Consider the following 23866-nt stretch of genomic DNA (forward strand, 5'->3'; position numbering starts at 1 on the left):
TTGTTGGCGGAATTGAAATCCTAATCCTTTATTTCATGGTAAAAAAGTTTAGCAGATAAGTTAACTCAAACCCATATTCTCTACCACCACTTGTTAAGTTAGCAATTAATTTGTATACCCCAAAAAAATAACCAATAAAGAAATTTATTTTTTGCATATAATAATTTTAATATAGTTAACCAAACCGTCCAAACAATGGACCACATGTGTCTTAAATTTGTGATGACCAAATTAATAAATGCATAAATCGTGGAATAGACAAATATGGGGATTCGAATCTCATGTGATCAAAAACCAAAGGGGGGTCATTGACCTGTTGACACTTGACGGGCCAAGTATGGTAATTCTGATGGCCATGTGGGCCAATTTTGGTAGAAAATAATGGATATCTCACAAGGTTCAAAGGATTCGTATTGAAATTGATCCAAAAATACACAAAAGTTTTACCACTTTTGTCAATCACCTTCCTTGTTAACTTCCACAGTATTCATGAAGGAATCGTGTGTCTCTTTCCTCTCTTTCCATATATAAAGTATTCACCTACGTTTATAACAACACCTCATAAACCAATACACAAGGTTCCTATAAGGTGTGAGAGTTCCTTGTACCTGTAGAAAAAGAAAGAAAGCTGTGTGTGTGTGATTGTTTAGTTTTTGCGTGAAGCTTTTGGCCAGAGATGGAGCAGCACAAGAATATTCTCAACAACAACAAGGAAGAAAACAAGAGGAACATGAAGAGTATAGAAGGAGATGAGTATAATATGGGTGTTCCAGTTCACCTCCAAGTGATAAAGATCAAGCAAGAAATAGAGAAAATCATGCACCCTTCACTGCAGGAGCCAGAGATGAGACGTGTTCTTCTCCGAGGATTTACAAGGCAGAGGTCACCTTCCCCACTGGGATTGGCTAAGAGACCTATCTCAGTTTAGCGGTACATGATTATATGGATTCCCATGTACTGTGTGGTTATGGTCATGGTGGTATCTATAGTTATAGACTTAGGAACTCTTCCTTTGTTTTGTTTTTGTTTTTTTCGGAACCCACCAGGTTCTGTGTTTTGGGGTTTATTTCAGTTGTTGTACATATAGTTGATTTTAGGATCTGGTGGGAATATTAGGATATGGTGAAAGTCTTATGTGATGGACTAATATAGTTCCATACTTCCATGCTTTCTCTTACTTTGGATGGACTGAGATGGCTTCTGTTTCATTCAAGTTTTGCAGATTGTGATGGAATACCAGGATTTTGTTCTACCTTAATTGATTCTCTCTCTCTCTCTCTCTTAGTTAAACTTTCAATACAATTAACTGAACTTTCTCTGCGCCTCATGATTAATAAAACTTACAATTCAAATTAACTCAACTTCCTCTCTCATAATCAGTAAAACTTTCAATAGAAACTTACTATTTTTTCTCAATACATATGCACAATTCACAGTTTCGGACATTAAGGTTTTTTTTTTTTTTTTTTTTTAATTGGCCTGCAAATTTGAGAATACGAACCCCCACCACTATTTTCTCGTATTGGTTTGGTTTAACATTTATTTTCTCACCATATATACCTTATTTATTCTATATTTTTTATATTCTATAATTCATTTTCTCCTTAAGACTTGTATGCATATAGAGTCATCGCTTTATTTTTTTTGCCTCCACTAATTATCCCCAAAAAAAAAAGGAAAGACACCCGCGGGGGGGGTGCCTACGGTACCTATTTGCATAATTTTTAGTATCTTTTATCATAAACTTTTCTGTAATACTTAAAAAGCACTTGTGGATTACCTTGAAGCACTAAAATATGTCAAGAATTACTTCCTTCCACACCAAGGAATAATAATCGAATCATGTCGAGGAAGCAAAACTCAATCTTAATTAGCAAGTCATTCGTCCAAGATATAAATCCGGTAGAGGAAAGATAGGTTGGAAAAATACAAAAACCTTTACACCAATAACCAATCATACAAAGTGAAAAAGTTGGTAAAAAAGTGTTACAGATACAGTATACGTAAGCTATTAACCCACTTTGTTTCCTTAACATAATTGGTATGCCATAACTTAAAACACAAAGATACTCCACCCCCACCCCACATACAACAGGCTCCAAAATTTTCCTGCAACCATTTCACTCCAAAATTTTCCTGTGGTTTTCTGAATTTGAGAATGCAAGCCAATACTCAGGCATGTACGCATGCATGCATCAACTGCACACAAGCTTGTAACTCATAATTTGCATTATTTCATTGCTGGTGCAGCACAAACCAACCTGCTACTTTCTTTTTTATTATCTATTTATTTATTTATTTATTTATTTATTGGTCGTGCATCTGTGAAATGGTATCTGCTCCATAGTGTTTTTGAAAAAAGAAACCCAAAAAACTTATTCCTTTCCACTAATTAGATCTTTACAAGGCTACATGTAAACAAATTTAAAAGCTGGTTCGGTAATTTGCTTTATAATGGCGTACGGATAACTAGAATAGAGAGTACAAGTTTAATCAAGACCAGATTAAAACAGAACCGAGCTAGGAGGTATCACCAGTAAAACAGTCAAAATTTTCTAGAAACATAATCATCAGGTTACTAAAGAGGATAAAGGCAATAAAAATCACAAGAAAGGTAAAAGGAACAAATGAGTAGTGACAACATACATGACAATTTCAGAATAGTGAGATTATTGAGAGCAAACAAGCCACCATGAAAATGACTTCCACCATAACAAATTAGCCCTGAGCTGTTGCTCCTTTTGATGAGAGTGACTTCACCCTCCTAGTGAGATTTCTCATCACATCTATAATCAAAGATTTCTTCTGCATTCTGAATTGGATGGCCAACTCAGTTGAACCTGAGACACCCTGCTTCAAAAGGGATTCATCATCCATTATTTTGGTGGGGAAGTGTCCTAATGCAATCACACAGAGCGCAATAATGGTGCGGAAAGCAGCTACTTCATTTGCAATACCAAGAGGAGCTTCAGCAGATAAAGATTTTAGTGTGTTCAAATCATGCTTGTGCACTGTTTCCATGTCAATAGCTAGGAGAGCTCTTAAGGCTGCCAATAAGCGGCCCTCTACTAATTCTGGACCTCCCAGGCTTACCTGTTTAAAAACAAAATGGACACATGAAATGATCATTTTAAAACTTTAAAGAGGAAATTTTTATAAGGTGATCAGTTTGGTGGTAAGGCTCCAACTTATGCATTGTGAAAAGCCAGTAAGAGCAAACAGCTTTACAAGTTTGCAAACAGCTTTACAGCTTTACAAGCTTTACAAGTTGGATATGCAGTGAGACCAGGCTTGTTCATTACCCTTTTGATTGTCAAAAATCAACAGATTTTTTGTTGTTTTCCTGATGAGTAACAAGCCACATAAGTGTTTCTATTTGGATACTTTACAGGGTAGTTTATTCAAAGTTCTTGAAGCTGAAACATAGAGTCAAACATTCTGCACATGGTCTTAATCTTAAGGGATGGTGATGAATAACAAGACTTATTCTTATTGCGGCCAGAATTCAGCGGATACCCATAAAAAGGATCAGATATGATTAGTTCAAGACAAACCCCAAAGCATTTTCTCATTTTATGACACCAAGCGCAACTTCAAGATTCAAGCAGAAGGGAAAAATAGAGCAAGTTCAAAATGATTGAATTTTCTTTGATCTAAAATTGAGGAAGAAAATAGACAATAAAGCTTACTTCAATCCATTGTAAGTGCAAAGAAATTTCAATTAGTTACAGATTAATCCAAAAGAGGAAAAATCATATTAAGGGAGAGTACAGACCTTGAGAATGGGAGCTTCCCCTTCTAAATTTAGCTGGGATAAAATTTCTTTCTGCCATGGAGCTGGAGCAGAGAAGTTGGGTGAAGAAATTCCGGCAGCCATGCTTGCAGCATCCAAAAGAGCTCCATCATATTTGAGTTCAATACAGTCATAGGGATTTGAGGGTATCACAAATCCATAATCAAGCAGGAAAAGATCATTGTTTAAACAGCCATAATTAAGTACTAAAGGATCATTTTGTTTGATCGCTGTTTCTGCCACAACCTGGTTTTATAGAGAGGGAGAAGTTCAGCAAAGAAAACTGTGATCCAACTTTTATAAGCAAATAAGATTTATGGGTTAAAAGAATATTGGAGAGAAAAGAGAGAGCAGCATGCCTTTACTAGTATCTTTAAGCTGCCTGCACCTTGTTCTTGAACAATTTGGGAATTCGGATTGAAGCTATGGTTGCACATGTCAATGAGAGGAAGCATCATGGGAACATTGTTGTGGGTTCCATCTAGAAACTTTTTACCATGCAAACGAAATGCCCTAGAAGAGACTGCTGACATTGCCCATCCTAGGGAGGATGCATCTACGTTTTGGCCACCAAAGGGGTGATCATCTGGTTTCAGATTTTCAAGCGCATGTCTGACTTCATGATCAAAGTCAAGAAGAAACCGGCATCTCTTGTTTACCTGGTAGAAGAAGATTGCTAGCATCTTTAAAGAAAATTGCAAATTCAATATGTACTCAAAGAATCTCAACAGATGATATATTAGAACTCAGATTTAGGTGTTGGATACAGACAAACGTCCCTAAATACCAGCATTGTCCAATTCCCTAACTTTAAAATAAAGAGCCAGCTAAATTTATGGAATAGTCTTTTTTTTAATTTTTTTTATTGATAGGTACACACATTGGGGTGGGTGTTGAACTCACACTCCACCCTACTCTTTTTTTTTTTTATATACAAGATAGAATTCTAATTTAGCATAATCTAAGTGTATATATGTGTGAAGCTCCCTCCTGGAGACTTGAACCCCGGCCCTTACCTCCTCACACTCTATAAGTACTTATATTTCTAGAGTGACCATCATACCAAGGGTGTGCGATACTCCACCCTACTCTTTAAAGGGGAGGAGTTGCCATTTGAGCTAGAGCTCATTCGCTTCCTTTGTACTCTAGAGCAAAGCAAAGAGTACATGTAACACAGTATGCCTCACATAAGTGCTTACAAAAATTTTGTTAATCAATTTAACAAAAAGGCAAATTTGCAAAGTGATTAATACTGAATTAGTCAACATGCTCATTTCTTTCTTTGTTGCACACCCTTTACATATGTTAAGTCGCTCTCTAGTACATATTCGACATTCCTACCATCTCATGCATGTTCAACATGTATATGTGACATTTTGAAGTTTCACGTCACACTATAAAGGTGTATATAATAAACATAACTAAGAGAAAACATGGGCAGAAGCATAACACAGGAATTCTGCAATGGTAGTAGAGCAAGGGAACATATTCTCTGAACAGAGAAAGATTGGATTTGTGTGGATTTTCCAGCTTCCTGCCTAGCCTGTTCACAGTTTTGGTTTTAAAACATTATGATTTTGTCTTTTAAGCTGGCTCAAATGACATACCTGGTGAAGAAGAGGAGCATATTGCAAGTTCCTTATGTCCTCCCCAGGAAAGAAGATGGGTATACTGTAAGTTTCAGGGAGATTGCTGATGTATGGCCACCAGAAGGATCCAACCTTTGCTCTTTCTTGCAGAAGCTTCAAACCCAATTTCATTGCCCATAGTTCCTCTGCCAAATGCTCCCACAGTGTCCAATTTACTCATATTCAAAACTCAGTACAGCCTAATTTACACAACTTGAAGTTACTAACCTATACTGTGTAAGGAAACCTACTAGCTATCATACAGTAGCATTTCATGTTATGAGAAGATTGCTAGACATACTATAACACAAAGGTAGACAAATGACAGCTAAACTTAATACTGAATAGACAACTTAAACAGAGTTTCACAGACAATACCATCAGTAAAATTTTAAAAAGGGGGAAGAAAGCTATTATAGTAATAATAAAATGTAAACACTAGACACAAGTTTTCAAAGTGAACCCCTTTTTTTCTTTTTGCTTAATAATTTAACTCACACATCCCATGATATTAGAGCCTGAGACCTCTAAAGATTCTAAAACATCACCAAATCTTAAGAGGGTGGAAGTGTCATGTTTTTGTTCTGCAAGAAATCCAGTATGCCAGATTCCTGGACAGAAGATAATAACAAAGAAATTTTTTTTTATTATATGCCTTACACCATTACCTGATATCCAAACATACATTCTCAAGTAAAGGACATATTATTGTGGAATACTGGAATACAACTTGGACATCAACCCCCCCCCCCCCCCCCCCACACTCCTCTTCTCTAAAAAAACCCTCAGATGTGGTGGTCCAGATATTTAATAATAATAATAATAATTAAAAGAAAACAATCACAACAAAGCCTTGGACCCAAAATGATACAAATCACGTTATGAAGAAACAAATAGTTTTTATTGTTTTCCTTTTCCTATTTGAATTAGGATTTATTTACTCTAGTACTTTGAATTAAAATCCTTTTCCTAGTTGAATTGGGATTTTAATTGTTTTTCTTTTCCTAGTTAAATTGTTTTTCCTTTCTCAAATAGAAGTAGGTTTATTATTTCTTTTCTTAAAAGGAGTAGGAGAAATTCTATTCTTATAAATACTCTTTATAGAGAGGTTATTTATGTTATGTGTTTTTTGAATAAAAGTTTGCTAGAGAGGTTTTCTCTATTACTGTGCCTATTAGCCTAGTGTTCTTGTAGAACTTAGGTTTAGTGGAAGAGTTGTAGTATTTGTGTGTTTTAGATTCTGCTTCTACACGCCTACGCTACATCACAAAATAATGGGGCCGTCTATGGATACTCAATGAACTAGTCAAGATTGTTCACATGTATTTTGCTCTACCATTCTATCTGATCCAAAATCATACTCTCTATGACCTCCTTAACTAACATGTCATTTTACTACTTCTACTAGTGTTATTAAAAAAAATAATAATAAAAAAGGTCCTACCTATGAAAACTCAACTTTGCATCCCTAATATTCTAAATGTTAAATGAAGATTTCTAAAGGCTTGATAAACTATAAAAGAATGGAAGCTTTTAAACGGAAGTTGTTACATTTTTTATAAGTAAAAATAATTTGATTCAAACTAGTTAGTTAGCTAAGAAATCAAGAAAAAAAAAAGATGATTGGATGCTACCCAATGTATTCATCCAACCATAGAGCACAAAGATTTTTTTTTCTTTTTTATTTAAAAATAAATAAAAAATTAAGTTGAAGGGACGAAAAGAGGTAGAGGAAAGCCTAAAATAACACTAGTAGAAGTAGCGAAAAAAGACATTAATTGGGAGTAAGAAAGAGTATGACTTGTCAAGTGCCTTGTAGTTCAATGGCATTGTTTGGTCTTTTTATGAGAAAAATGAAGGTTCAAATCCCCTATCCCCTCTCCCCCAACTTGTTGTAACAATTTAATTATCAAAAAAAGAGGGGGGCAAAAAACCAAGAGAATATGAGTTTAGATAAGATAAAATGCCGGAGAATAATACATGTACCCGACCACTATTAGTATATTGAGAATCCATAGCCAACCCCAAATTTTTGGAACTAAGGCTTTGTTGTTGTTGTTGTATTAGGGTATTCAGCACCATCAAAATTCTACCATTCCTTCCCCCCCCCCCCCCCCCAAAAAACCTTTTTTTTTAATGATGAGGAACCTCTTCAAGGCAAGACCACTTTGTGTACCCACCCCTGTCAAGTAAACCTTGGGTACACGACCCACTTGCAAGAATTCTTGCCCAATAATCCATAAGATGCACAGTGAAATTGTCACTGTGCACTAGAATAAATCTTCCTAAATAGATTAGTATTGGGTGGAATTCATATGTGCCCTTCAAGATCAATTTCGGACAGTACCAATGGAGGCTCCTATGGAAAATTCATTCAAAAATCTTGTCCAACCCGTTCAAGAATCAAATATTCAAGAACCAACAATTCAAGTGGCAGTGATCAAAGAACCACCAAAAATTCAAGAAAGTAATACGTTGGAGGGAGCACTTGCCACAAAAATTGTATTTGAAGATCAAATGATCAACGAAGTAGAAAAAATAGATCAAAGGGATCTACTTGTGATTTTGAATAAAACTACTCTAATTTCACACATTGAATTTGTCATTCCTGATGAGTTTAAGGATATGAAAATCAAGGCTTTTCTATTCACAAAAATGATTAAAGAATTGGTGCAAGTATCCATGGTGACAAGATTCATTTTGAAGCAGAAGGGAATGTTATGACCCAGGTGTTGGATAAATTATTTGAATTTAGTTTAGTGATAGAATAAATCTTCCTAGATAGATTAGTATTGTTATTTATTTGTATTTAATTTAATTCCTATGTTTTAGTATAGGATTAGTTCTTATGTTTTAGGATTTGTTGATGAGGTTATCTCATCCTTGGCTATTTATGTACGTTAAATGAATTAATGAGAATTAAGCAGAAAATTAACCCAAAAATCTACTTCCTCTCTCAAGTTTAGGAGATTAGTCATCTTGAATTGACTACATTATCAATTTATTTCTCAGTTCACAACATCATCTCTCTCACCCGGTCTTAAGGAGATATTGAGTCAGTTGCTTCTTTTGTATCTACCTTCATTATCACCCCCAGTACTGCCTTCTTTTTGATCCCCACATTTCCAAACACATCTCTATTCCACTTTCATAAATCTACCATTACCCAAATTGTCATTTACACATACAATGAAATTATTACAACTACTGTAAGCATTTCTCTATTCATTTTTAGCTACTTTCTAATGGATTAAAGATAGAGTATCAGTCTCCTCTCACAGCGTAATCCCTACTGAAAGTTCACTAGAAAGGAATATATACATGCAAATCGGTATCACTCATAAGACCACCTTCTACATTAACATAATTTGGATATGCATATAGGCACGTGCTTTCATGAAACCTAAAGCAATGAGCACCAAATTCATCAAATAGAAAGGAGAAAATAAGAGGGAACTAAAAGAACAGTCTACACATTCTCAACAAGATCCTAGGAGTTATAAGCTCTAACTTCCCCAAGTCTAGTAAAAGAGAATGCTCATTCCACTAAATGAAAATGAGTCCTTATAAACTCTCATGGTTGAAGTCAGTCCAGAAACCTGACAGCTAAAATACTCTCTAAATATGCTCTAATTACTCCAAAAGGCATACGTTAACATTATCCAAGAATTCCTCATCAAGTAATAATTCTATTGCTGATACTTTCGGGTTCAGATGTAAAGCAGGCTGCTTTTACATTATCATTCATCTAGATATTTCATGCCATATTTTTACAATACAAACATGAAACCAACACATATATTAGAAGTATTAAAGTATTACTTAGCCAAGGTGGAGCCCAGCAAAAATTATTTGATAAAATAATGAATATTAACCGTGGGTCACATTGTCAGTCGAGCCCAGAAGTATTCAAGAAAAACTTAGCCTTGAGGCCTAAGTCTTACTTTTATCATGATAAATATGGACCTAACATGAACTAGAAATTTTGGTGGTTTTCAATTATCCTAAATATGCAAGGATATTGGTTGATTTACTGAATTGGTGTCTAAACTAGCCACAACTTAGGAACATTCATCACTAATAATGGTCAAGTGACTGAGTTTAACTGAAAGTTTGGTCATTAAGAATTGTGACAATAAGCTTATACTTCTCAAAATTGTAGTTCACAAGGTTAACTGGATTATGAAACACTCTAAAATTTAAGTTGACAGGAGCCTTAAAATTTTAAGAACCAAAGATCAAATCAAAACTAAGGCAACAAAACAGAGCACCCATGTTCACTTGCTGTTAGCCTTTACACTAGTGTTGACAATCTTATGACAAAATCAAACTCATTATATGCTACACTAGTATTTTGAGCATTCAAATGCAATGGACAGCCCCACATACCTATACCAATCAGCTAGTATTTTATACAATGAATTAACTTCAATTGGAATTCCTAGAACACCAGGTTGAACCATAGAGACATGGAACCCAGTCCCTACATTCATCTGGTTTAATTAGGGGAAAAGTAACCCCAGTTCAATCTTAATAGATTCTTTGTTAGTAACAATACGATATTTAAGTTCACTATTGAAATGAACAAAAGGTCCACATTATAGAATTTCCATGCTCAGCCCAATGTACATCACTTTCCTCTAAAATAAAGACAGTATACACTGTTTGACTCAAAATTGAAACAAAGCTGATATAAAGATCAGCCATTATCATCCACATAAGAATTTCCAAAGAAACCCAACTAAGTTCTATGTCTATAACTTTGAAGAAATGGTAAAATGCAGATACCCAGAAACCAAAACATCTTAAAAAAAAACAATCTTTAACACAAATTGAAGCAATAAATGTACAAACATGAACAAAAACAAAAAGCCATACCTGGAACTTTACGAGCCAAGTTGGACAAAACAGAGTGGTCGAATTCAAAGCTCAAAGGAATGTGATGAGGAAGAGCAATAAGGTCAGACCCTTTTGGGATATCTTCAGAGGCAACGAGTCCAAGACCAATGGTCTCATCGTGCTGCTGTGCTATCTTCACAGCCTGGTGCACGAACCCACCTTCCTTCCTGACCCACTTGATGAGGTCCGGTGGGTGTGGCACCAGGCGCGCAGGATAAGCGGCTGAGGCCGTGACGGCGCACGTTAGAGCACGACGGTGGGTCAGCGACAGCGACGCCATTACAATCTTTGATGCAACCATGTTGGACCTACGTATATACGGAGCCTGATTTAGGGCCGTTTGGTCGCGTTGTAATGTTTGATTCCAGTAATCTTTGATATCAAATTCTAGGATTATTCATTATCAAAAAAAAATTCTAGGATTGTTATATTTGGTTGGTTCATAACATTTCTTTCTTCTTCTTTTTTTTCTTTTATTTATTTGGTAATACTGATGATACTATTGAGGCCAAAATGGCCAACCGGCCCTAAAATTGTAACCATCTAGTTAGTAGGCTCCGTTTACAAAGATTTTCACTTTCTAGCATCTCGAGCCTTTAAGCCTTGGTTTTCTATTGTGATCTGGCGAAATCCAGGGGGAATGTCCACCTGGAAATCGAGTCTTAAAGACTCGATTTCCACGTGAACATGCCCCGTGGCATTTGAGCCAATCTGACGTGGGCAAATCCAAGGTGGCTTGTCCACGTGGAAATCGAGTCTCTAAGACTCGATTTCCTCGTGCACATGCCCGACCACATTAAGACATTGGTGTGGCATTAACACACTGATCTCGAGTCTTAGAGACTCGGTTTGCTAATAGTCAAACCGAGTCTCAGAAACTCGATTTTGGAGTACAATAACTCTCTTGTTTTGATCATGTCTGGTCATGTCTTGGTCCCACAGTTCAGCTGGTTTTGTCTGGTCTGGGTTTCTCAGGAGTCAGCCTTTGCAGTTTGCACATGCTCTCACTCATTGTAGGTATACACATTCAGCTAGCACCCACATCCTTCCTCTCAGTCATTTTCATTTCAGCAGAAAATTCACTATCTATCTCTCTCTTTCACTCTCATACAAAACTCACCCCATTACAAACTTCAAATAAAACTCACCCTCCATATTTTCACATCCTCATGTCAAGTAAGGTTTCTCAATCTCTCTAGTTGTTAGTTACATATAATATATTTATATATATATATATATATATTGTTAGGTTTTTTTATGGGTATGTATATCATGACTAATTTTTTTGTTTGGTTTGATATTTTTTTTTAATACTTTTGATAGAATGATTTGAAGGTTTGTAATGGGGTGAGTTGTGTGTTTAGTTTTTTTTTTTTGTTTGAGTATAATTAATGATTTTTTATTTTTTTTTATTTTGGAAACAAATGATAATGATTGAGTGTGTTTGTATGTGAATATGAAAATGTGGGGTTTGTAACAAGTTATATTTGCTAGGATTTTATATTTGCCCGTGTATATATTTGCTAGGATTTTATAAAAAGTAAAAAATATATTTAGGTATATATTTGTATTGTTAGGCTTTTATCATGACTATTTTTGCAAGTTAGTGTATATATTTGCTAGGATTTTATACAAAGTAAAAAATATTGTAGATATATATTTGTATTGTTAGGCTTTTATCATGACTATTTTTGCAAGTTAATGTATATATTTGCTAGGATTTTATAACAAGTAAAAAATATTGTAGATATATATTTGTATTGTTAGGCTTTTATCATGGCTATTTTTCTTGTTGTTTCGTTTGATATTTTTATTTATATTAGTTAGAGCTGAGTTGAAATTTTGTAATGGGGGTGAGTTTTGTTTTTAGTTTTTTATTTGTTTGAGTACGAAATGATAATGATTGAGTGTGTTTGTATGTGATGTGGGGTGAGTATATGCAATTGTGGGGTGAGAATTTGTAATTTTTGTACTTTGAGTAGATAGAAAAGGTTTTGTAATTGATGTTAAATGAAAGAGAAAAAATATGTCGCTAACATATTATACTTGACTCTCTAATAGGTTCACAACATCTGAAGAATATTGATATAAATGTATACTACAGTGGAGCCCTTGACAATCCTGGGGGGATTGAGGGATTTCCATTTACAGGGCCGGGTATCCAATGCTACCCCATGATGATACGTCGTAAGTTGAAGACGTTGAATGATTTGAAGTTGAAAATAATGGACGAATTGAATTTGAACTCTGCTTGGTATGACATCAAGATTATTTATCGTTACCCACAAGAAGTCCTATATGAACGGATAAATTACGAGTATATGGCGATTAAAGAAGACAAACATGTGAAGATGATGTTTAATAAGATCCAGAAAATGCCCCAAGTAAATGCTGCTGAGTTGTACATAAGTTCAGAACCGCTTGCGGAAGTTGATACTAAGATGGTGCAACAAACAACTACGTCTTTACAATTTACAGCCCTTGATGATGGATGCACTGCAATGGAAGGGTATACAATGGGAGGTTATATGCTCCCATCTCAAGATCATGTTGTAAATACTGGTGAAACCCTCCATTGTCAAGAGACACATTTAGAGGAGGATGACGAAGACGAAGACTATGTCGAAGACGAAGACGAAGACGAAGTCGAAGACGAAGTCGAAGATGAAGACGAAGACGAAGACGAAGATCATGCTGCAAATGATGGTGAAAGTATTGATGGTGTGGATGAGTACGAAGAGAGGATTGAACGAGGCGACTTTAAGAACGATGTGGATGACCATGAAGTCGTTCCCCATTTTGAAGAGGAAAATATGGAGTTTCATGATGAAGGTGATGCAGACGATGATATTGGCATCCAGCGTGATACAAATACGACCATTGGCTACAGACCTCCCCCGACTCATTCTACGCAAATACTTGGGAAAATATGTTTGATCCTTCACCTCTATTAGAACCATTTGTTTGTACTTGGCAAGATGGGATGGATTTTTGTAAAGGGTTGACTTTTGCAAATAAATTGGTGGTGAAACGTGCATTGATAATATACGCAGCAAATGATAATAGAAATTTTATAACCCGAAGGTCGAGCAAAACAAAATTGTGCGTCGCATGCGCTGACGACAACTGCAAGTGGTACGTTGGGGCATTCATGAAGGCTAAACTTAATGGTCTGTGGGTGGTCACGTCTTATGTGGGTCCACACACTTGTATACTCTTTGGCCTGCAAAGAGACGGTAAAATGATGGATTCTAATTTTGTTGCATGAGAAATTGTGGAAAAATTGCGACAAAATCACACTGCTCGTAAGGATGGCATTTGCATTATTTCTGACCGACATAAAGGTACCAGATGCGCCATTCGAGAGTGGCCTAGAGGTGAGGACGGAAGAGAACAGGTATATCACTGATATTGCCTTCGACATGTTGCTAGCAACTTCAATACAAAATTTGAGGACCCGATTCTAAAGGCATTGGCCTTGAAAGCTGGATATGCGACTCATGAGGCAAAATTCACGTCCATAATGCAAACCATTAAAGAAGCCGAGATTAATTTACTGAGGAGTGTAGACCCTACTGATCACTACATCCTACGCTATATGCCATACACATATCTAATGAGTGAGGATGTTGACAAATGGACCCAGTCACAGGATGGTGGAAGACGTTACGGGGCAATGACAACCAATATCTCTGAGTGTTTTAATGGGGTACTTAAAGATGCCCGCGATTTGTCCATTGCTGCAATGGTTGAGTTCACTTGGTCCAAACTTGTTGCATATTTCTACGATCGATATGAAAAAATTCTTTCTGATCTCTCTCAAGGTAAGGTGTGGAGTGATTATGCAATGGAGATCTATAACAAAAATGAGCAGAAAACTGCAGGACACACTCTGAGGAATTTTATGCAATGGAGATCTATAACAAAAATGAGCAGAAAACTGCAGGACACACTCTGAGGAATTTTAATCATGAAATTGGTGTATATCAAGTGGTTACCCCGTATAATGACCATAGAGGTGGAGGGGGAAACCACAGTCATGAAGTGCACGTAATTGAGCAAACATGTGGTTGTGGAAAGTGGCAAAACTTGAAGATCCCTTGTTCACATGCAATTAAAGTTCTTAAAGGTCTGCACCTCGATGCGACTAGCTATATTGACCCATGTTACAGTTTGAACAACGCCATTCAAACATATTCACATCATTTTGTGGTGCCAAAATCAGAGTCATTGTGGAGGAATGTTTGCGGACCACGGTGGGTGCCTGACCCACAGTTGCTGCGGGGCAAAGGTCGTCCTGTGAAGTCAAGATTAAGGAATGAAATGGATGGGATACAACGAGAACGGGGAAGCTGGAGGGAAGATCCGGACTTGAGGGAGATTCAACCAAGGCAACGATGTGGAGTGTGTCATCAAGAGGGGCATAACCGCAGATGCTGTCCCAATTCCCATGGGGCTTCGACAAGTGGTAGTGCTGCAAACTAGGCAAGTGTTGTCACTGTTTTTATATAATATGCTCAGAATGTCATTTGGTTGTTGTTCTTCACATTTGGAAACTAACAACTGTATTTTTATGTTTGTCAGGCGAGCGGAGACTGGATTTTGGAATGGCATTGTACATGGGACTTGTGGTTATGTTCGGTATGGACAAGTGCTAGGCGACTATGTAGACTATGTTGTATCAGTATGGACAAGTGTTAGACGACTATGTTGACTATGTTGTATTAACTTAGTTGTTATTTTGTTTATTGCTAAATATTGTTCTAAATGAACATTTGCTATCCATTGTACTCGTTACATTAGTTGCGTTGTGCAGCTTTTGCCTGTAATGCAATGATATGGCATTGGCAATGTAGCTACTACTTTGGCAACTTCAACCACAGCGGCCTTGTTTGAACCGATGATAATGTATTGAATGTTTTTGTGTGCTAAGGGCAACTATAATGCCCATGAATAGTAACTGTTTGAATCCGATTGTTTGCATCTGATGTTCTCTCTCCTTGACTGGTGATTATGCTTGTATCTACTTCTTTACCGCTGACCATGTGATGTGTTCTAGATCTATTTTACTATTGCAGGGGAAGGGAAAAAAGTAATTCTGGTTTACACTTGCAGGACTGCAAAACAAACAAAAAAAAAAAATTCCCCCCAGTGGAAATCGAGTTTCTAAAACTCAATTTCCATTTAGGTGGCATAATCGTAAATAAATTACAACACCAATTTACAAAAATGCCACTTAAATGGAAATCGAGTTTTACAAACTCGATTTCCACTGGGAAATTTTTGCTCTCACATTTCCCCCTAAACAGTCTTGAACTCTCGGGTTAGCAGGACAAAAAAATTCCCCAGTGGAAATCGAGTTTCTAAAACTCGATTTCCATTTACAACACCAATTTACAAAAATGCCACTTCAATGGAAATCAAGTTTTAGAAACTCGATTTCCATTTGACTATAGGACTACATATTGCAATTCGAAATGCAACTTATGTATATATATCCATTAATTAGCATACAAGACATATCATTACATAATTGTCATATATTAATGACGAGCTTTGCTCTTTCATTTGTTCATAACCGGCTAAAGATTATATACTTGATCTCATCATTAATGTTTTTCAGACTAGCGAAGAACCTAAGATGTGAAATATTTGGAAGTTTGATGTCTAGAGCTTTAAGCCTTAAAAAGATAGGTTTGTGTATTTCATTGTGACTGACTAACTGTAATGGGTAAAGAGTGACACTTGTATAAACACAAAAAAAGACTAAATTAAAGACTCTTATTTTAACTTTTTAGCTTTATGTGGAGCTTTTTAAAACCTAACTTTTCCCTATCAAAAAAAAAAAAAAAAAAAAAAAAACCTAACTATTCCCACATTTTTTCACTTTTTCATTTGTTTTTTCAAAGTGCAAATATATTTTAGCACACTTTCAGTAAAAAGCTAAATAAGTTGTTAATTATAGTTTATTGCAATTACAAATGCAACTTCTATACAATCCATAAATTAGCATACAAGACGTATCATTATATAATTGTCATTTATTGATGATGAGACCTATACTTACATTTGTTCATAACCGGCTAAAGATTATATACTTAATCTCATCCTTAATGTTTTTCAAACTTGCGAAGAACCTAAGATGTGATACTCTTCATTTAATGGAGATGATACCCTTCATTTAATGGAGATTTAGGAGATAAAATAGATGGTGCAGGAGAATAATCAGAATGAATCATATCTTTGTGTGTGGAAGGAGCTACAGCAAAAAATAACAAATAATATTAGGAAAAATTTTACCATCTGATAAAACATAATTTATTTTTCCAAACTAGCTGAAATATGTAGTTTTCTGTAAACCTTGAGCAGGAGAATGGTCCCCAGGCGTTAATGGCTTGGGTGTTTCATGACGGGGTGCAGCCTTCGGAATTATATTCCTATTCCAACCAATGCTTGAAGGAGGAGTAGAAGCAGGTGAGACATCAGGGTCTGCACTTCACAGAGGCCAAACAAATATAATATCAGTCAGACTATACAGACCTTTAACATGGCAACAAGCCATTGGAAAACAAATGGATAAACTGGTTAATTGCAAATATTTTCCATCTTAATGAATATCTTAATGAAATGGCTAGATTTTAAACACCTAAAAGAGAAAATAATGAAATAGGGGGAGGTGAGGTTGAAAGAAATGGGGTACCATAATACCAGAGGAAACCTTATCAAGAGTAATTGTTGAGTAGAACAAACAAAATTACATTGTGCCAAAAAAAAAAAAAATGCTGGTATGGTATTTCTTTAAGCTTGTGCTGTACATACAACTCAACCATCGAAGTCTTATCGCAACAATTTCAAGTTTGTCACAGAAATTCTATTAATGCCACATTATAGATATATGTCATGATTACCATATTTCTATTGACCGTATGTATGGACAACATAGCAACATGAGATAATAGAAGGCAATGCCATATTTCCTTGGATTACTTACAGCCTTAGTGTTTCAACTTGAAGCATGCAGCAATAAAGGACAGTTTTTTTTGTACACAAGTAGTGTACTCAGCATGTACCCTTTACATAACAAAATAGACTAGCAATTGTAAAATTGGGTAAAGCCCCATCAAGCTCGTTTTACACACCTTGTTGGGTGTTCCAACAGCAACAAGTTTCCCACTCCCAACTTCCGCATCAGCAACAACGCTAGCTCCAACTCCTTCCCCACCAAAACTTATCGATTGAATACACCTACCCGACTTCTTATGATACACCTCCATTTTCGTGGACCTCAGAGGTAGGGTCCAAGGAAATTGATGAAAAAGCTGACGCGGTTCTAAAGTTGGATATCTTGGACTGTTGGACTCCAGAAAATCATTATAGTTGGTCTAAATTTAGAAATGTTTAACACTTAGATTCAGTCCATCCATAGTGATTTTCTGGCGTCCAACAATCCAAAATATCCTACTTTAGAACCTCATCAGCCTTTTCATAAGTTTCCTTGGACCCTACGTACAGAGCAAAGTTCAAAAATAGATACGGTCCTGATAAACAACATAATCATACAACACATTTTCAAACTCCCTAACTTCATGAGGCTTAGCCCCTCTAATTGGCTGCAGTTAAATACATCACAAATTAATAAGTTAGAATCATTACCAACCACTTCAAAATCGACCTAAAAGCTGCCTTCTCCAAGCTTATTGGCATTAGAAAAGTTATTTGTTGCTACTTTTATTGTGCTGAACTTGAATTTTAGTGCTTTTGGCCTTTTCATAGCATCATCATCTTCATGAAAGTAACAAGTGAACAAACCATAATGATTAAGTAATTATTATATGACAAATAATGCTTTTTAGCTGCTCATATATTGTAAAATAAACTTTGAAAATGTATCATTTCAGTTACCTTTTTTGGACCTTATGCCATCTCGTATAATAAGGAGGAGGTCTTGCATGTCCTTCGTCAGATGCCTCGGGCCCAGCGTTGTGTCCATGTTTGTGCCCCCCTGTCCCACAAGGAGGTGCCTTTGATATGCGTTTCGGCGACCTTTTTGTTGAACAGGTAACCCACCAGCTTGCTCAACATGAACATGGGGTGGGTTGATGGCTGATGAAGGGCCAATAGACATACTGTCGGAGGGTGGCTCCTGCTGCATGTCAGGTGGGGTTAGATGAATACCCAAGTCAAAGGATGGAATGGGTGACACCTCGGGAAATGACCGTGGGGTGGGTGGACGAATGTCAAACCCAAGACAAGGATGTGGAGTCAATGGGCGGATGGTGGGACTACAGGATGGATGTAGGGTGGGTGAAGGGATTGTGGGGCTAAGGGATGGATGTGGGGTGGGTGGAGGGGGATCAGAGGTAGGGACAACTCGAGAGGTACGAACAGGCAGACGTCTAGTAGGAGCTGTGCTTGTGCTTGGGCTCTCAGTAGTGCTTGGCCTCTAAGTAGCTGCTGCCGCAGGAGTAGCTGCCTCCTCATTCGGGACCTCAGGGTCCCGAGGTCGTACACGGCCAATCGCCTACACTGCAGTCAGCACATCAATAATGTCTTGGTGGTCCTCCGTGCCCACCGGGTGACGGCTTAACAAACGGAGGTATCCTTCAATCTGCACATGGAAAAACCAAGTATATTAGTAATGCAATACGAAATCAACAACCAGTTTATGTATGTACGAATGAACAATCAATGTTTTATGGGCCCTCTACTTGTAGGGCAATTCAAGTTATTCCATAAAAAATTGAGAAGAAGAATGTATACCATAACTCTAAAGGCTGAAATAAGAAATATGACCTTCGATTTTGAAATTAGATTTTGAAATCAACAAAATTCTCTATAAGGTAAACAAACAAAGTTCTCTATAAGGAATCTTAAGTAGAAAACAACTTTAAGCTACTTCTTTGATGCTAAGCATACATTGGACCACATATATCATGTTTTATAAATAGTGGTTTAATGCTAAGAAGTACGATAATATGTAGAAGATGTGGAGAAGTTACCATTAGAATCAATGTAGCACCAGGAACATCGATGAACCTCCGAGTCACCCTTTTGAACCAGTCGAAGTACTCATGCTGTGGAGGCATATCACCAAGCACTGCTTGACAACACCGTTGAAGGTGGTTACCCCAATTTATGATATGCAGAGCATGTTTCCACATCCAATCAACGCCCACCTTCCCCCTCAAATCAATGGCATGAAGCACGGTGTCAGTGTCAACATCGGCGAGAATTTCTTGGATCATCCCAAATTGACGAACGACACGATCCGATGTATGTATCTCTACTAGGTGGAAACATACAAGCGGCACCGTTGCCGTCCACACAGCCCTCCCTGCAACGCACCATGGCGGAAGGTCCTCAAAATCGGCTTCATACGGCTACCACACCACCTACAGTAGCCCAAAAACAAGTACGTAACACATTAGGCAACTATGTTTATATTTCAAAATTCACCAAACATATATCTTGTTCCTAAATATGTTAACATGTTAAACAAGGCATTTTCATACCTAGCTTGGCAACATTGAAACTATTTGCTGGCGATACCTGTCCCTAAAGATGTGGGCAGGCCTGTTTTTCTTGTTTGGAACCCACGCCCACCTACAACAATCAAGAACAAAAGATCAATATTTAGAACTTTCCTACTAAGATAATGTCATGACTAAAACTATAATGTTATCACATATAACTACTACAATAATGTTATAGATATTTACTCAATTAATAATATCACTACAATAAGAAACAATCCTTATAAGGTAGAGACTTACTTCAGGTACAGAGGACCACGCGCTAGAGGACCATAAGCGCCCACTGGTGGGCCACGCTCAATTGCCAGGCACAAATAGGGGAACCTGGCCCATACCCAATACTGCACCAACAGTAAGCATCCACTGATTTGACTAGTGTCCATATGGCTTGCCCTGCATAGCTCTCGGTACAACCATGCAAGGCAATCACTTCCCCAACTGTACCTTCGTGAGTTGCGAAGGTCTTCCAACTGCTGCACCCACATTAGATTCACCCTATCGCCGGATTTGTCCATGAATATTGTGTCTCCCAGTAGCACTAGGATATAGCATCGTGCGTACTTATGCAACTCATCCTCTTTAGCATTAGGTGGCAATGGATTAGCAACTTGCTCCAAAAGTCGTTTGATGAGAATCCTTTGGCCATGCAGTTCCTTATGTTGGTCTTGAGTTATAGGTCGAAAGCCAAGGAACTCCTCGCACACAGTCGTCCAAGTTTTCTATGTGCTCCCTGTTACAGCGTCACCATCAACAGGAAGCCCGAGAATCACCTCCACAACCTACAATGTGATGGTCATCTCACCATGTGGCATGTGGAAGGTGTGAGTCTCAGGCCGCCATCACTCCACTAAGGCTGTAATTAGGCCGTGGTCAAGCTCTCTACCCAGCTGCCTCAACAATCCCTCCAAGCCCAATGCCTTAATGATGCCAAAGACTCGATCGTCTACCATTGGCTCTCGGTTGGAGAACTCTTCAGTACGGCCACGGCAAGTAAGGGCCCTTGGATCCTACACAAAACGGATCCTTGGATTAACATATGACAAACATCTGCATGTACATTGTATGAATTAAATGCGTGTACATTTGACATAAATATTTACTGCTGTATTGTACCTGCCCACTCCAAATAGCTTCTGACCGATGGGTGGGCTGCAACTTTAACATCGACTTGTCAATAGGGCCAGGCTGTGTATGGTCAATCCGTCCAGCATTTGCAGCAGCCATACTGCACAAGAATGATAAGCAATTAGCACGTAATAGACAAGATTCAAAAAAAAAAAACCAAAAACAATCTAAGAAAAATTCTCAAAAAACAACTTATATCTGGCCATTACGTTATTTTCAAAACTTACTATCCTGGTTTATAACAAAACTCTAAGTTCACAATAAAACGTACTATCCAAAGTCATATAACGTAAATGAGTCAAACTTTATTAATACTAGCTTTTTTATTTACATTTATTACAAAAGAAATTTTTTTAATAATATTTAAATACACTTTTACCACATACTAAACACCCAACACATATCTCCATTTACAAATCTAATTACAAACACCATAGGTAGATACCAAAAACTAATTTAACCCAAATCTAATACAAATACTCAAAACAAAATTTATTTTAAACCCATTAAAACCAAATCTAACTCAAATATCTAAATCTAAAACAATCCAACCAAGTGCATTTGAAGATGCTGATTCAGCATCAACTAACTGGTTTTTCTTTTGAATTCCAATGTAGCATCTGCCATAAAGCAATTAATTTATTCTATTGGCATCCTATATAACCCCTTAAGAGATGAAGATGACATATGAGAGATTTCCAGTTACCCTTAACAGAACAAAAAAATCATGAGAAAGCTTTAAAACAAACAATTGTAACAATTACATAGCTTTGAAAACAAAATTTTTAGATTTTACAGTGAATTATCTGCATGTAAGCCTCCTTAACAATCACCTATTCTAGAAAAACAAACCTCGATTACCCAAATACTCAAAACAACACCAAATCTAACACAAATATGCAAAACCAAACCAATTCTAAACCAAATACCTTAGTATATAAACCCAAATCTAAAATCAAACCTGAATTAAAGCCAATCCATCCAAAATACTCAAGCCAAAAGGGATTTTAAAAAGGGACCTTTCAGAAACAGCAGACCCAAAAAAAAATGAAGTTTTAAAATAAAACTTTCGTGTGGTTTTGATTATTAAAGATTTGCCTTTTGAGTGACGGAGCAAATCTTCATCTTACTCTAAATGAGAAGGAAAATTCAAAATCAAAGCAACCCAAATATGCAAAATCGATTCTAGATACCTAAAACCAATTTATGCCAAGCCAGCTAACCTAAACAAAACTTCTAACCAAAATCCCTTAATCAAAACTAAATCTAATCCATCTATTTAAACTAATTAAACAAAACCATTCCTAACCGAAAAACGTAAATCATAACCAATCAATCAAAATACCTGAATCTCAATCATAAATAATGCCCAAATGATTCTAAAAGAAATTTCACTAAATATGACCTATACCCATTCTTTGACTTTATCATCCTGTTCTTTCACTCTTCAACAGAATTAAAAAATTAAAGAATTGAAAAGCCTTCCTTCCACAGAGATTCACATTCCTACTTATATAGATTAAGGGAAATTCCTAATTTACTTTTTCATTCCCACTTGATTTGTATTGCTTATAACTTTGTTTACAATAATCCCCTGCTCTATTTCAATATTCGAAGTGCCTGAAAGAGATTAAGACTCACTTAAGTTCTTTAAATCTGCTCCTTTATTTTAACCCAGCCACCATTGATAACTTAATACGAAAAAATTAACACAAATAACTAAACTAAAATCACTTTTACTCAATTAGCTTAATCAAAACCAAATATAACCTAAAGACCTAAACTGAAACCAATCCAAACAAATATCAAAAAACTTGATCATATTTAATGCACAAACTAAACAGCTAAGATAAAAACATAACTTAAAGACTTAAATCAAAACTACCCAAACAAATATCAAATTCTGATCTTATTTAATGGTCAAACTTAAAAGCGAAGAGAAAAAATTACTGGTAGTGGTTCTGGCATAACAGTGGCAAGAGGCTCGACGTTAGTGTCAAGACAGCCAAATACTGACTCTACTCTCTATTAACTTGTTCAGTAATCAGGCAGTGCAAATGAAATAGAAATTCATTTCAAAATAAATGCAACATAAGATAAATGAAGCAATTCTAACATTTCAAATTAATTCAATAACTCATGTTGAAGTATAATACATGGTCTATTCAGTGAGAGAGCCCTTTGTAGCATAAAATAGTTGGGAATGAGTAGTTAAAGACATTACATAACTGAAAAAAGACTATGTAATTTGTTTCTTCAATAGCAAACTACTAAGTGCTTTTTTATATGCATATAATTTAGTAATTTGTAATGGTACTATAACATTTAAATATATGAGATAACTATTTAATATAAACTTGTAAGTCCTAAGCTCCTAATAGACAAGCAAATGGGCCTAATAAGATATACAATTCTCTCCTAAAAGCTATAATCCTAATCAGCAATAACAATTTAACCTGAAGCCAGAAATTTGGAAAGTCTTAAGGATGGCAGCAACAATATGCACTATCCAAGCAAGTTTGACTTCAGCCAAAGAGAGTTGAATATCATCTGCACTCACCAAATCCAAACCCAAATTTCATAAAAATCATAAAATAAAAATTAAATAAAGTATCTACATATTACACCACAAAATCCAAACCCAAATTTCACAAAAATCAAAACTGAAAATTAAATAAATAACCTAAATGTTAGGTATCCAAATCCAAACCCAAAATTTCACAATAATCAAAACAAAAAATCAAATAAATAACTTACCAAGCAAAATCGGAATGGGTATGGTGAGGAAAAATAAATGGGTATGGGGGTGGTAATGAGAGAGAGGGAGAAAAGGAGAAAGGATCTTCTAGTGAGGGAGAGAGAGATCGAGGAGGAGAAGAGCCGATGGC

General features: G+C 36.4%; 3 protein-coding genes across 3 annotated transcripts; 1 reads left to right on the forward strand and 2 right to left on the reverse strand.

Moving 5' to 3' along the window:
* The first annotated feature begins 480 nt into the window (after nt 1-480).
* Nucleotides 481-1258, forward strand: LOC115982055. The gene has a single exon (XM_031104545.1). The coding sequence runs from the start codon at nt 677-679 to the stop codon at nt 926-928; it is 252 nt and encodes an 83-aa protein (XP_030960405.1). The 5' UTR covers nt 481-676; the 3' UTR covers nt 929-1258.
* Nucleotides 1259-2417: 1159 nt separating this feature from the next.
* LOC115981890 (actin-histidine N-methyltransferase) lies at nt 2418-10786 on the reverse strand. Its single transcript, XM_031104317.1, has 5 exons — nt 10300-10786; nt 5401-5567; nt 4153-4452; nt 3776-4039; nt 2418-3093 (listed from the first exon to the last, which is right to left on the reverse strand). Exons 1-5 carry the CDS (start codon nt 10619-10621, stop codon nt 2719-2721), a joined length of 1428 nt encoding a protein of 475 aa, XP_030960177.1. The 5' UTR covers nt 10622-10786; the 3' UTR covers nt 2418-2718.
* Nucleotides 10787-18783: 7997 nt separating this feature from the next.
* LOC115979752 (serine/threonine-protein phosphatase 7 long form homolog) lies at nt 18784-19683 on the reverse strand. Its single transcript, XM_031101814.1, has 2 exons — nt 19320-19683; nt 18784-18928 (listed from the first exon to the last, which is right to left on the reverse strand). Exons 1-2 carry the CDS (start codon nt 19563-19565, stop codon nt 18842-18844), a joined length of 333 nt encoding a protein of 110 aa, XP_030957674.1. The 5' UTR covers nt 19566-19683; the 3' UTR covers nt 18784-18841.
* Between the last annotated feature and the right edge of the window lie 4183 nt (nt 19684-23866).

This window comes from Quercus lobata, chromosome 3 (assembly GCF_001633185.2).
Source record: "Quercus lobata isolate SW786 chromosome 3, ValleyOak3.0 Primary Assembly, whole genome shotgun sequence".
NCBI classification, from domain to species: domain Eukaryota; kingdom Viridiplantae; phylum Streptophyta; class Magnoliopsida; order Fagales; family Fagaceae; genus Quercus; species Quercus lobata.